The following is a 14,854-nucleotide window of genomic DNA, read 5'->3' as shown; positions in this document are numbered from 1 at the left end:
TATGGGAATGGGGGCATCCAATTTTGTCAGTAAGACATTGGTTTCTTGCAGAATTTTAAACTACAAGAATCACAAGCAAATCATATCCAGATTTCTAAACTCTCAGAATTCTAAATTCCTAGTCACCTTTGCTGCTTGCCTTTTCAGGGAGTAGATTCAGAATAGAACAGCTTGTTTGTTTTTTCCTCCTCAATTTCTTCTTCTCCTCACTCACCTCCTCCTCATGGTCTCACTTTTAGTCCCTATTATTCAATTGCTTAGTGATCTCCCTAAAATATTCTCCTCAATTATCCTTGAACTTAACAAGTGAGAATACTATGTGTTGCCACTGTACTGTCCTCTCCCTATCTGAGCTTTTGTATCACTGTATCACTTCAAAAGTGAGACTCTACAACAGTCTAGGGATTGTTTTCTGACTCTCCTCTCCTGTCAAAATGTGTGACTTACTTCCAGATAGCATATTTGGGTAAATCTAAGGCATTATGGTAATCATGTGTAAGTTAGGGTATCGGTTTTACTTCAGTAGTATTTGTTCCATAATTCAGAGTTGGGAGGATCCAACTGGGAACTGTAATAAATAATAAGTATTAAGTAGATAATCTTCATAAGTAGATAATCTTCATAAAGTTGCATTACTAAATGTGACTTTCGATTCAGCTCTGAAAAACATTTATCAAAACTATTCAATTCTGTTTCAAAAAAATGACTTGCAAATGACAGTGTGATTTACATTTGAAATAATGACTTAAATAGACAGAATACAAATACAGCTGAACATTACAAGAAACAAACTACTTTACCAAGGCACATTTGTCTATGTCTCCATCCCTCTTCTGCATCTGCTCTACTGTGTTCTCCCATTGTTTAATGAGTTCTTGTCTTTCACTGTGAATCTTACGAAAATCTTGCGCTGCTTTATCCAATTGTAACTGTCAAATGGAAAGCAAATAACATCTCTGTCATTTTAAGTAATTTTCACCATTTCCTTCAAGATTAAGAAATGAAAATCTACACTAAACCAACCTGAGCACTTAAAGTCTCTGTAAGTTCATTGTCAAGAATCTTTCTTTTCTGATGACATTCCAAAGTTAGTCTTTCTAATTTCAGAGTCAGTACCTATGATATAATTAGAAAATATTTATTATCAATTTATTAACTTAAAAGCTACTAGGTAGCATATCTAATGTTAAACATTATAATAATATATAAGCATTTATTTCATGTGTAGTAATAATACAATTTCTTATATTTTAATCCCAAAGGACTGATGTAATGTTTGCATACAACTTTATGCAAATTAACTTGTTTCTAAAGTGATTGTTAATAGTTTTAAAGTAAATTTTTAAAAAGGAGATTAAGCCAGGCACCAGTGGCTCACGCCTGTAATCCTAGCTACTCAGTAGGCTGAGATCTGAGGATCGCGGTTCAAAGCCAGCTCGGGCAGGAAAGTTCGTGAGACTCTTATCTCCAATAAACCACTAGAAAACCGGAAGTGATGCTGTGGCTCAAGCGGTAGAGCGCTTGCCTTGAGCTGCCAAGAGCTGAGGGGCAGCACCCAAGCCTAGAGTTCAAGTCCCATGACCGACAAAAAAATAAAAATGAGATTAAATTTCAATTTATTTGAAAATACTTAAAATAATAATTCTATACAATCAGCTAGAAATGTCATGTTTAATGATAATAACTTTATTAGTATTACCAGATATGTGTAGACTTTTATTGATGGCTATGATATCAGTCAATACTACAGTCCCTAATTAGCAAAAAAACTACAGTAATATCCAACCTATACTTGAAACAAAACTGCTCAATACCAAAACATAGTTCTAGTACAAAATTTTTATTTGAAATACTTTCAAGAATCTGTCTAAATCAGAATATCTTTAACTTGGAGTCACACATAGATCCCTGATTGGTCAAAATGCTTCAGTGGCTCTGCATAATCAATTCAGCAAATTTTCTTCTTATTTTTATCGTTAAGTACTTGTGCAAAGGAGTATAAATTCAACATGTTAGTTTGTGGAGTACAATGCATCTTGATCAATGTTAGCAAAATTTTATGTATATTTGAGTACAGTCATGTTTTTCTATACAGAGGGTACTTGGCTTTAATGGATTTTCAAAGGGGTTCCAAACCTACACCCCAAAAAAGTTAATAACTGCTGCTTTAAAAAAATCAATACGAATAATTTTAGGTTTAAAAAGTTGACCTACTATAGATTCAGAGAAAACACTGTACAGTTTTTTTACCCTAATCTTGTTATCATCCTGTTGTGAATACTTCTGCAAAGTGAGGGCGTCGCTGTCTTTATGAGCTGATTCTTCTAGCCAGGCCTCCAATGCTTGCTGGTCCCAGTTCATTTGACATTTCAAACCATCCAATTTTTGAGTAGCCTTAAATATGCTACTCTAATTTCCAAGGAACACAAGAGAAAGGCAGATTATAAAATATTATTTGCTATACAAATTAAAGTAAAATATAACATTATATACTACAGAACATATTAAGAAGAAATCTTGTCCCTGCATTTCAGATGTATTATATACCATATTTCAATGTACATAATTATCAGCTTTATATTTCAATTCTTTAGGGTAAAATAGTGAGGAGACAGTTTACAAACTTGAGAACAGTAATTGAATCAAACAGTTTCTTTAAAAGACTTCAGAGGGCAGGGAGGATGGCTCAGTGGTAGAGTGCTTGCCTTGCATGCATGAGGCCCTGGGTTCAATTCCTCAGCACCACATAAGCAGAAAAAGCCAGAAATGATGTTGTGGCTCAAGTGGTAGAGCACTAGCCTTGAGCTGAAGAGCTGAGGGACAGCGCCCAGGCCCAGAGTTCAGGCCCACGACTGATGGAAAAAAAAAAAAAAAAGACTTTAGGTAGGCCCAGTTTGGTGGCTTACACATATACTCCCAGCTACTCAGGAGGTAAAGATATACTAGGTCATAGTTCAGAACCATTCTAGGCAAAAAGTTAGCAAGTCTGTAAATTGATCTCAGACCACCCTAGTGTGAGCAAAAATACAAGACTCACCCTATCCCAAAAATAGCTAAAGCAAAAAGGACTGACAGGAAGAGGAAGGGTGCTTGCCTACCAAGCAGTTCAAACATCAATATTGAAGGGAAAAAAAAGACTTTAGGATAGCTCCCTACGGCAGTTTCATTAGATAATCTCCCTAAGCCTCCAAAGACATACATAATATTAGTTAAGATAATGTTACTGATACACTAATGAAAACCCATACCAAGTTCCCTTCTGCCCATTTTCAAGTATATTTGCTGCTTTGAAGAGGCCTCTTAAACGGAAATTTTGGAAACACTCTTAGTTGAAGTAAATATAGTAAAGGAGATAAAATATTTCTGTAAACTTAGTCATGTACTGAATCTATACTGATTAAAAATATATAAACAAGTCGGGTGCTGGTGGCTCATGCCTATAATCCTAGCTACTCAGGAGGCTGAGATCTGAGGATCATAGTTCAAAGCCAGCCCGGGCAAGAAAGTCAGTGAGACTCTTATCTCCAATAAATCACTAGAAAACCAGAAGTGGCACTGTGGCTCAAGTGCTTGCCTTGAGCTGAAGAGCTGAGGGACAGCACCCAAGCCCAGAGTTCAAGCCCCACGACCAACAACAACAAAAACATATATATATAAACAAAAAATCAGTACATATGTATATTTATGTATTAGTTATATTGTATATCTTATACTTAGCATTACATATAATATATAAATATTGCGTACGTTTATATTATGTGCTTATAAATATTGCATTACAAAGTTTTATGAAAATATGTATATGTGTGAATGTATAAATATGTGTGTGTTTCCATATATTCATATACATATATGAAGAGAAGAATCTGAATTTATAAAGAGTTCTCAAAATCAAGTCCTTGAAGACAAAGGAAAAGAGAGAAATAGGTTGAAGTAGTTTAAGATTAGACTCACAAAGTTAACAAGTTAATATGAAAGGTAAAAAGTTAAATGAATTTGAAAATTAAAAGTGTCTTAACTGTTAAAAATGAAGTACTTGGGGCTGGGAAGGTGACTCAATGGTAGAGTGCTTGCCTTGCATGCATGAAGCCCTGGGTTCTGTTCCTCAGCATCACATAAGCAGAAAAGGCTGGAAATGGCACTGTGGTTCAAGTGGTAGAGTGCTAGCCTTGAGCTGAAGAGCTGAGGGACAGTGCCCAGGCCCAGAGTTCAGGTCCCACGACCAACAACAAAAAAGCCCTTGCATGTAAACCATGCTGACCATTTTGTAACTGGCTATTGGCATAATGCTCTGCACTTGGTCTCACTAGGCAGTTAGCGGATAAGTAATTGGGAGGCAAATGTAATACTCAATTGCACTGAAATCAGTTTCATGTCCTTTCACTGTCTAGAAAACATTGTAAGTATGCCAAGAATCTACACCAGTGGCTCATGCCTGTAATCCTAGCTACTCAGGAGGCTGAGGCTTGAGGATTATGGTGCAAACTCAGTCCAGGCAGGAAAGTCTGTGAAACTCTTACCTTCAATGAACCAGTAAAAAGTTGGAAGTGGAGCTGTGGCTCAAGTGGTAGAGAGCTAGCCTTGAGACAAAAAGCTCAGTCAGGGACAGTGCCCAGGCCCCAGAAGTGCCCTTCCTCTCCCCTACCAACCCCATCCAGAAAAAATGTATTAAGGCTAAAAAATGAATGCCTGTCATGTACAGAAGAAAAAGTCAATGAGAGGGAGAAAGAGGCATACAGTAGCAGAGAATGTTAGGCCACATTTCAGCACGTACTTCCTTATCATTTTTCTTCTCATGTATTATAGCCATCTCATTTTTGAGTCGTTGGATTTCATCCTTCACTCGGCCCAGTTCTCGTTGGGCAATGGCCTTAAAATGTTCTTCACTTTCAATCTCACGCTCCCTTGCTTTGTAAAGACACTATGAAATAATTATAAAGTACTTATAATAATCCTTTAGACAAGAAAAGTTCCCACATCATGCTTAGATCAAGGACTATTAGCTCCATTACTATAAAACCCACACCACATTTCAATGTGATTACAATGTAGTTGGCATTGCTCACTAATTGTAAGTCAATAAACTGCCAGAGGAAATACTGTCTTCAGTTTTCAGATATTACATTGATTTAGGAAAACCCAAAAAACCAACTTAAAAGATATAACTCATTCTTTATCCATAAATGAAAAATATCAATTAAAAACAATATAAGTTAAAATTAAAAAAATTAAAAGCACAAAAAATAGAATTATATCAAATTGACTGCATACTCTAATTAAAAGATAATTTCAAAATGTTTAAGAACTGATGGCTATAAATATTTCCTAAAATATATTAGCATACTATCCTGCCTTTGAACTGGGTTGTATTTAATAAAGACATTTTTTTCATTAATGATCTTAGAGTGCTCAAAATGAATACTCTTAGTATTAACTTTACATTACTAAAGATGCTACTATTATAGGTAGTTGATTATCTTTTATGTTTTTAAATTCAGATTTGTCTATTTAATCCAGGTTTGATGGCAATAAAATATACATATAAAGAATCTTGATCTTAAAAAAAAAAGAATCTTGATCTTGCCAGGTGGCTTATACCTATAATCCTAGTTACTCAGGAGGCTGACATCTGAGGATTGCGATTCAAAGCCAGCTCAGGTAGGAAAGTCCATTAGACTCTTATCTTAATTTGCCACCAGAAAACAGGAAGTGGCACTGTGGCTGGTGGAGAAAGTGGTGGAGTGTTCACCTTGAGCTGAAGAGCTCAAGGACAATGCCCAGGCCTAGAGTTTCAAGCCCCATGACCGACAAAAAAAAAAAAAACAACTTGATCTTTCAAATCCCCAACTCAGTAGTTTAGTAAAATTAGGGAAAATATTGTTCTAAATAGTTTATTGATTATCAGGATTCAAGAATCCTGAATGTACTGTTTATTTAAAGCTCAATAAATGTGTAACTTTCTAATGAGATTTGGGAACCATAAAATAATTAAAGGTGCTCTTTTCTTTGATTTACAACTGTTTTCTCAGGAAGATAAATGAATTTAGAAAAAAAAATAGTTTGAGATGGAAGTTGGTAAACTGTCCAATGCTGATTTTCCAGCTGTCTGGGTTTGCTGCACATCATCGGGGAAGGAGGTCTATACTTAAATAGATTATTTATAAAAACAAAAAAAATAGTTTTCAATTTTAAATTAATTTGTATATGTATTCTAATGTAATTTGTACTTGTATCTCAAATTAATTTTGCCTTCCCCTGTTATCTTTAAATCTCCTAAATTTACTTGAATTTATTCACCTTAGTAGTATCATTGATTTCAAAAGACCCGAAGCCAGATGCGGTACTGCATGCCTATAATCCTAGCACTGGGGAGGCTAAGGAATATGGACTGAGAGCTCAAGGCCATCCATAGCTATATGATGATACTGTCTCTCAAAAAATTAATTATTGAACTATGCTAATACAGCCATAGGGTTACTGAAGTGTATACACTATTATCCTCTACTCAAAATCATCCTAGTGGGTTGTCCCAAAAAGTTTTAAAGGAGATAGAAACTCTATTAAGATTCCATTAGTGCTGTTTCTGCTTGAGGCCATAACTGCTCACTGCTTTCATTAGATGCTTCTCATATTTTCCTGCTGTTCCACAGGACATTTTAAGTGATGATTTCTCCTTCCACCTGAATTAATTTGGGTTTAAAATGGGTAACAGTAGTAAGTTCCTCAACGACTTTTTCTATCTGCTTTCAGACTCAAGGTTGTGTTCCCAATAGTTTGATTATGATAAAGTGACCTGTTATATCTCTAAAATCAAATCCCGGATACAAGAGCACTGTGAAATGTTCCATGACTACCTATGACATAATCAACATAAATTTCAATATTATTGTACCTGTGTTAATGAGAATTCTTGCTTGACATTTTTGAAGTGAGAAGTCATTGCATTAATTCGATCTTCAAAGTCATGCAGCTCATCTTGCAAGCTTGACCTTTCATCCTGCAGCTTTAGTAACTGTAAATAATAAATTATGTGGTTAACCCAAGCCTTATTAAAAAAACCTACTGAAAAGCCCTATTGAAAAACCTAAAATCAAAAGTCCTATTGAAACACTTAAATCTAAGAGAAATTAAATCTTCACTTATCTCATATCAGAATTTGAGATGCTGTAGCCAACATACTACAGCCTGGGTGTCCCAACCAACAGAAACTTATTCCTCATAATTTGGAAGCCTGAGATCATCAAGGTGCTGGCTGCCTTGGTTCTGGGAAGGGTCCTCTTCCTAGTTTACAGACACATATCTTCTTTCTGTATCCATACACAATAAAAAGAAAAACCATCTATCTGTTGCTTCTGCTAATAAAAATCCTGTTCGTACTTAGGAGAGAGCTTCACTTCACTGGCCTAGCTGCCCCCAAAACCCCAGCTCTACACTGAGGGTTAAGACTTCACCATCCGAGCTTTGGAAGAACACAAATATTCAGCACATACCATTGTGCTTCTTAGAATGTTCACAAAATCTTCTAAAATCTACTGATATTGAAAATGTAAAATAATGGTGCAATTTGGAGATTATTGTGGGAAAGTTAACACCATATTACACAGAACAGAAATCTTCCTTAGCTTTAGAACAATCATAGGCTCCATCACTAAATTACAGTTTTCTACATCAGTATTGCATTCTTGTCAGGCAAAAATGAGAATAGATTCAGTAACTAAATCATAAGATATCTTAAGTATACATAATGGTTACAAACATTTTTTTTCTCCCTGAACTTTTTTTTCCAAACTCATAGACTTAGGTTAAACATAACCAAATAGTGCTCATGTGTTTATGTTTCTTTACTAATTTTGTTTGTCTTTGAATTAAAACCACTAACAAACAAAACGAAATTAAACACTATGTAAAAACAAACTAAAACATTTGGGGAATTACAAGATAGAGTCTTAGGACTATGCGAATACATTATGCCTCAAAGTAGTACAAAAGCTCAACAAAAGAAAAGATGCTTCCTTACAAACTTGAGCTACAGATTTCAAAGTTAGGGATACCTCCCAGGGATACAACCAAGTCACTGAAATGTGGAAGAAAATGTTAGAAGTCTCATCTAAGGGAAAAATTATGCTAATCTGTGTCCTATATGTTGTTAAACTTATTAATATCAAATATTGGTTTAAATATTGTTGTATTCTTCGCAGGATTTTATATCCATATTACTTATACTAGATGTTTCATTAATTTCAGTTTTTAGTTTTAATTCCTTTTTACTTTGTGTCTTTTAGTACATGATGAAGGTACTTAAAGTTATACATTGCTCCTAATGCACAAAATTTTTGCTGTATGAATATAGATATAAAGAAGTCATGTTCCATTCTTTCCTTACATATTCCCTTTCAATGTATTTTTCTTTTTTCTTTGTGTGTGTGTGTGTGTGTGTGTGTGTGTGTGTGTGTGTGTGTGTATGCATTTGTGCACGCGTGTGTGCTGCTTCTGGGGCTTAAACTCTGGGCCTGGATGCTGTCCCTGAGTTTCTTTTGCTCAAGTCTAGCACTCTACCACTTGAACTCTTTGAGACACAGCTCCACTTCCAGTTTCCTATCTCTCTCTCTTTCTTTTTCTCTCTCTCTTTCTTTCTTTTCTCTCTTTCTCTATTTCCTTCTCTTTCTTTCTCTTTCCCTTCCTTCCTTCCTTCCTTCCTTCCTTCCTTCCTTCCTTCCTTCCTTCCTTCCTTCCTTCCTTCCTTCCTCTCTCTCTCTCTCTCTCTCTCTGTTTCTTTCTTTCTTTCTTTCTAGTTTACTGGGGAGAAGAGTCAGGAACTTTCCTGCCCAGCCTGGCTTTGAACCATAGTCCTCACATCTCAGCCTCTGGAGTACCTAGGACTATAATTAGTGAGCCACTGGTGCCTACCTTCAATGTTTTTTTTGATATAAGAACTAACCAGGAAATATATTTTCAGAAACATGCCAAGCAATATGATACAGGATCATTTTAAAACTCAAATTTAAAGTTATTTTCAGTTATCCTAAAACTTGCTGTAAATTCCATTGGCTTTCAGAGAATGTGATCTGTCAATTTTCTATTTATGTAGTGTTTTAGGGATTGTAAATATTTTAAATGTGGTAAAGTATACTTAACAAAAATTGGCCATTTTGATAATTTTAGGTGTCTAGTTCCATGACACTGAGAACATATGGATTATTGTGTAGCCGCCATCACTATCTTTCTTCAGAACTTTTCCATCTTCCCCTATTGAAACTTGAGTACCTCCACATAATCAAGTACCCTGCATAATTGTGTACTCCACATAATTCTTATAATTCTTACAAGATTGTGTGTACCTCACACAGCTTTAATAGGGAAACGGGTTAAACACTGAGTCCCTGTTCCTTCAAATCCCACCAGTCTACTTTCTGTCTCTCTAGGTACCTCATAAAAGTATTCAGTGTTTGTCCTTTTGTATGAAACTCATATCGCTTAGCACGATGCCTTCCAGGCTTACTGTTCACTTTTATCACTCTCATTAACATTTCGGTAGTAACAAAGTACACTATTAAATGTTTCAAGGATATGTTGTAAGGCATATATTTTCTCTTCAAGGGATATATGCACTGCTTTTTATTGTATTATTTATATCCTTATCTTTGTCCATTGTGCTTGTCTAATTCTAAGGAGATCATGAATGAAGTACTTCACTATAACTGCATTTTGTAGCTCCAAGTTTTATTTAATTAGCATACAGCTTTGTGGTTTCTATTCATTCACCAATCATGCCTGTTATCATCACATAATGTCTGCAGATTGAAACTTTTGCTTATGAGTAAGAGCGTAATTTAATTTGTAACTTGAGAAGCCTTCCTCATGGAGTTCCCAAATTCTTATTGCTTCTTTTTTAAATACAAAAGAATAAAATGCACCCGATATTTGTTGAAAGCTTACATCACATGAAGGATACTAAAATAAAGCATAAGAACACTCATCTCTTCATCTTTAAAAGTAGTCAGTGATCCCCAATTCACTTGCTTGTCAGGTCTGGAGAATGGGTTCTATAAACTGCCATGAATTTATAAAGGCAATCTGATCATATCCATTAAAATTAAAATTGATCTGTTCCTTCTCCTGCCAATAAAAGCAACATGTACACATTTATCTCTGAATTTGTTTTTACGTCATGTGTGGTGGGAAAAACTTGGAAATTTTGACATTAAAAAATCAAAATAGTCAATAAATACTGTCCATAAATGAAACAGTTTTCAAAAAACTTATTTTTTCTCAAGTAAAGTTGTTATGGGAGTTTTCAACAACCAATATTTCTTATGATCAAGCAATACCTAAATTTCTTTTCCTTGCTAGGATTTGTATTTTGTGTTTAAAATAGCATATATACCTCATTGTATTTTTATAATATTCCTGTTGTCTCTTCTTTCTGTATAGCTCTATTACAACTGTTTGAAATGTGTTTATTGTAGTGATAAACACTTCAGACAACAGTGGATATTTTGCTGAGGAGATATTTTGTATTTTTAGTTTATGCTCCCTCTTCTCTTTGAATATCTTAAACTTAAGAGAGTTGCTCTTTTGTTTTTGAGGCACTGGGAATTGAATTCTACTTCCCACTTCCAACAGTTGCTTTTTTAATGTCAGACTTTATTTTGGTGAAGCAATTATGGTCCTCAACTTTTCCTCTTTTCACTATTCTGTAATTTTTTAAACAGCCAACCTCAATAATACGTATATAAAATTCTATGAGATAAATATCACGGCGATAATAACTAAGAACATTTAAATTGTACATATGACATTCTTACTGAATGTCCTTCAATTTACTCTGATTTTTAAACATAACAGACAGAAACCTAGAAAGAAATAATGAGTTTGGTTTATAACTATGCTTAAGTGGGCGTTACTAAGCAATTTCTGCGATCCCTTTCCAAAAGGCCCTAAAATTTGAGTAAAGGAAAAGCCAGCTCAGAAGGCTAGAAATGAAAACCCGGAAGGGGCAGGAGAGGAGTGGTGGGAGAGAAAGAAGGACAATTCGAGTTTTATAGTCAGTATCAGTATTTCGATTTGCTTTTTAAAAAAATGTAATGTATGCCAGACACAGGCAGCTCAAACCTGTATTCCTAACTACTAAGGAGACTGAGATCTGAGGACAAGCAGTTCAAAGCCAGCCCGGGCAGGAATTCACCACCACCAGAAAAAGACAAAAGGAAACCATCAGAAGTGGAGCGGTGGCTCAAGTACTAGAGTTCTAGCCTCGAGCTAAAAAAAGCTCAGGGACAGTACTCAGGTCCTGGGTTTGAGCCCCAGGATCACCTCTTCTGCCCCTCTGCCCCTCACTCCTTTCCCCCTTACCTCTCTCCCCCTCCCCTCCTCCTCGGTCCCCCCCCTCTGTCTGTCTGTCTCTGTGTCTCTGTGTCTCTCTCTGTTTCTGTCTCTGTCTCTGTCTCTGTCTCTCTCTCTCTCTCTCTCTCTCACACACACACACACACACACACACACAATTTTTCAATTAGCGAAAAGGGTAGGCAAAGGTGATGGAGGAGTTAGGATAGGGGACGCTAGGAGAGTTCAGAATGGAGGTTAAAGGAGGGAAGTTACAGATTACAGGGCTCGCTCCTCACCTGCTCTTCCAGCAGCTGGTTCTCCTTGTTGGCCACTGGGATGGCGAACCCATCCTCCCAGTGCAGCTCGGCCAGAAATTCACTGCTCATGGCAATCGGAATCCCAGACGAGGAAGCAGGACCAAAACGTGCCTGGTCGCCCCCGCCCGCGAGGGAGCCACAGCCCCCCTCCCTGATCCCGGCAGGTACGAGCAAAGTTGCTACCGGACCCTAGCAACAGCCCGGCGTCCTTAGTTACCAAACAGCAAGCGCTTGGGCCAGAGGGAGGGACTTCCGGTTAAAGATTCCAGGTTCCTGAAGGAACCCGAGTGCGCTCGCCGCGCGGGGGGAGACACGACTGCACCCCTTCCCCGACCGCGGCCGAGGTCGCTGCGCGGCGCTGGCGAGGGTCACGGCCTGGGGGCGCTGAGGCCACAGCCGAGGACCCACGGGAACCTGCTTGGACCTGTGCTCCACAGCCCCAGATCCCCCCCATTCTTTCCCCAACTGGCGTGCGCATTCATCCCGCAGCCCTCACCCTACGCCAGGCAAGACTAGAGGAAAGGCGCCTCTCACACTGGTAAGCATGCGCCTCATTTGCCCAGCGCCCCTGAACCCCTGCCCGGCGTGGGTAGGCTTGAGTTGTGCTCTCAGTAGCACCTCACAACTAAAAGGAACAAAACAGTTCATGAAGGTAATCCTTGCACTTCCAGATTAATTTAAAAACAAGATATGGTTACTGTTCTATCATCACCCCTAACAAAATTAACTTCTTCAGTATCACCTGAGAACCATTTTATGTTCGCATTTCCTCCGCTGTCCAGAAAATAAATCTTTTACAATTGCTTTATTATGCTCTTAAAACCCTCCTTTTTGCAGCTTTATTTCTTCGTGCCTGAATTATTTCTCAACATTTTATCTTCCGGAGGTAGTGTTTTTAAAGTCTAGAATTACACAATTCCCATCAAAATATCACTGACATTCTTTACTGAGATAGAGGAAACAGTCTAAAAATTCATACGGAATAACAAAAGACCTTGAATATCCAAAGTAATTCTAGGCAATAAATAAATAAATAAAAGAGGCAACACTGGTGGTATCACAAGCTCTACTACAGGACTGTAATAAAAACAGCTTGGTGTTGGCGCAAAAATAGACCTAAAGATCAATGGAACAGGAGGTGGAAAATAACAAAAAAAGAAAGAGAGGAAAAGAAGAATTTCAGAACAGAGAAGAGCGAAGACCCCTCCCCCAACCTTTACTGGCCGCGCGGCAGTGCGCCAAGCCGCCGGCCAGCCGGCCCGGCAGGGGCTGCCGGAGCCACAGAGACACAGGGGGCTGCTTGCAGATCACCAGGTACCGGATTGCAGAACAGCGGATCGCCAGGAACAGAGAAACCTACCAGCCGGGAGTCTCCAGGAGGATCCCACCCCACCCATCACTCTCCACCGGAGCGGAGAGGCTCCATCCCGCCAAAGCCGCCCGGCACCAGCAGCGCCACAAAGGGACCTGTCGCGATCGCAACGACCCGGCGGGGGGCCGCCCAACCCAGCCCGCAACCACCCCAACTGAACTCGGACTGCAACAACAACTGACGGACTGCAACAACAACTGACGACCTACAGGGTGAGTACCCATCAGGGGACAGGGAATCCATCAAGGGAGACCAGAGCTGGAGGGAATCCCCAGACCCTGACCTAGACTCCCTACCCCAACACCCGGACCACAGGACCCACTAAAACTGGGAACTGTTCGAGAGCCCCACCAGCCGGTGGAGCACACTCTGCTGGCCAGGCCAGAGCAAGAGCGCCCCGGGAAGGGAGCTTAAATGCTCAAGCCAGGAACAGTGCCCCTGGGTCAAGACTACCAACAGTAGAAGAAATTTGAACTGTGTCCTCCAGGCTGCATAACCAAGGTGGTATACACATTAGCACAGGCCTAACGAGCGCGCTCCAGGCTGGGGCCGGAACCAGGCCAGGGGACCGGCGCCTGAACAAAGCAAAAAGGGTCAGAAGTGGGGCTGTGGCTCAAATGGTAGGGTGCCAGCCCTGAGCTGAAGAGCTGAGGGACAGCACCCAAACCTAGAGTTCAAGCCCACAACCAGCCCAAAACAAACAAAAACACATCAGGAGCCCATAGCAGACTCCAGTATTTGGGAGAGTGCATCCAGAGCATCTGATCTTCCCAAGAGCACCCGCAGGAGCAAACACAAGCAGTCTAGGCTGCTCAACCCTTCCAAAGGCGGGAATTGCTACAGCAGAGAGCTGAGAATCCTAAGTGAATAGCAGCTGGAAATAGGCTCCCAACAGAATCCAGATCAGACACAGACTCTCTCTACCAATAGAGAATCAGCAACCAAGCAAAGACAGACACACCAAAACAAGATTGAAGAGCAGTCTCCTGAACCCCCATGCGAAAATCACAGAGAAAAATCACAAGGTTTACCACTACCCAGGACAGCAAGCTCACCTCAAAAGCCAGCAGCCACGCAGGGGAGAGCCCCAGTGGGAGCAAAGCAGGAATGGAAGACAAAAACTACATCCAAGGGTTGCTGGAGGCAATGACTCAAGAAATAAAGCGAGAAATGGATCAGAAATTGAAAGAGCACAAGGATGAACTATCAAAAGATATACAGGATATCAAACAAAAATTGGATGCAAAAATAGAAGCTGCACAAACCTCAGTAAGAAGTGAGATAAACGCCAAATTAGAGGTAATGCATACTGATATCACCTCATTGAGAGGTGAGATCAGTACTCTGAGAACCAACATTGAATCCATAAAGGGATCCATTTCCATCATGCAAACCACAATAGAAGCCACGGTCAACAGAGTGAATGAAATGGAAGGTAGAGTGTCAGATACAGAAGACAGAATACACCAACTGGACCAAAAAGTGACAGATATGGAAAAATCACTCAAATTAAACCAAAGGGAAATTCAAGAGCAAGCAGATAATGCTAAAAAATTTAACCTTCGCATAATCGGAGTGGACGAAGGTGAGGAATTCCAGAGCAAGGGAATGCAACACCTATTTAACAAGATAGTCAATGAAAATTTTCCCCACCTCAAAAACGACCATCTTAACTACATCACAAAAGCTTATCGAACACCCAACAAGCAAGATCCCAGGAGAAACACTTCTAGGCACATAATAGTAACAATGATGGATCTGAATAATAAGGAAACAATCCTGCATGCAGCAAAAATGAAGAAGGAGCTATACTACAACGGGAAAAAAATTAGAATCACTG

At 38.9% G+C, this 14,854-nt stretch overlaps 1 protein-coding gene across 1 annotated transcript in view; it reads right to left on the bottom strand.

Moving 5' to 3' along the window:
• Ccdc39 (coiled-coil domain containing 39) overlaps nucleotides 1–11,711 on the bottom strand; it is a 48,525-nt gene extending 36,814 nt beyond the window's left edge. The window contains exons 1-6 of the mRNA XM_042669822.1: nucleotides 11,622–11,711; nucleotides 6,893–7,012; nucleotides 4,775–4,921; nucleotides 2,251–2,409; nucleotides 1,024–1,116; nucleotides 801–929 (exon numbers count right to left, since the gene is read on the bottom strand). Of these exons, the coding sequence (XP_042525756.1) occupies nucleotides 801–929; nucleotides 1,024–1,116; nucleotides 2,251–2,409; nucleotides 4,775–4,921; nucleotides 6,893–7,012; nucleotides 11,622–11,711 (738 nt within the window). The remainder of the gene's footprint in view (nucleotides 1–800; nucleotides 930–1,023; nucleotides 1,117–2,250; nucleotides 2,410–4,774; nucleotides 4,922–6,892; nucleotides 7,013–11,621) is intronic.
• Nucleotides 11,712–14,854: the final 3,143 nt, after the last annotated feature.

This window comes from Dipodomys spectabilis, unplaced genomic scaffold (genome assembly GCF_019054845.1).
Source record: "Dipodomys spectabilis isolate Male_0828 unplaced genomic scaffold, ASM1905484v1 ptg000506l, whole genome shotgun sequence".
Lineage (NCBI taxonomy): Eukaryota > Metazoa > Chordata > Mammalia > Rodentia > Heteromyidae > Dipodomys > Dipodomys spectabilis.
This window is presented reverse-complemented; position numbering and strand designations above follow the sequence as displayed.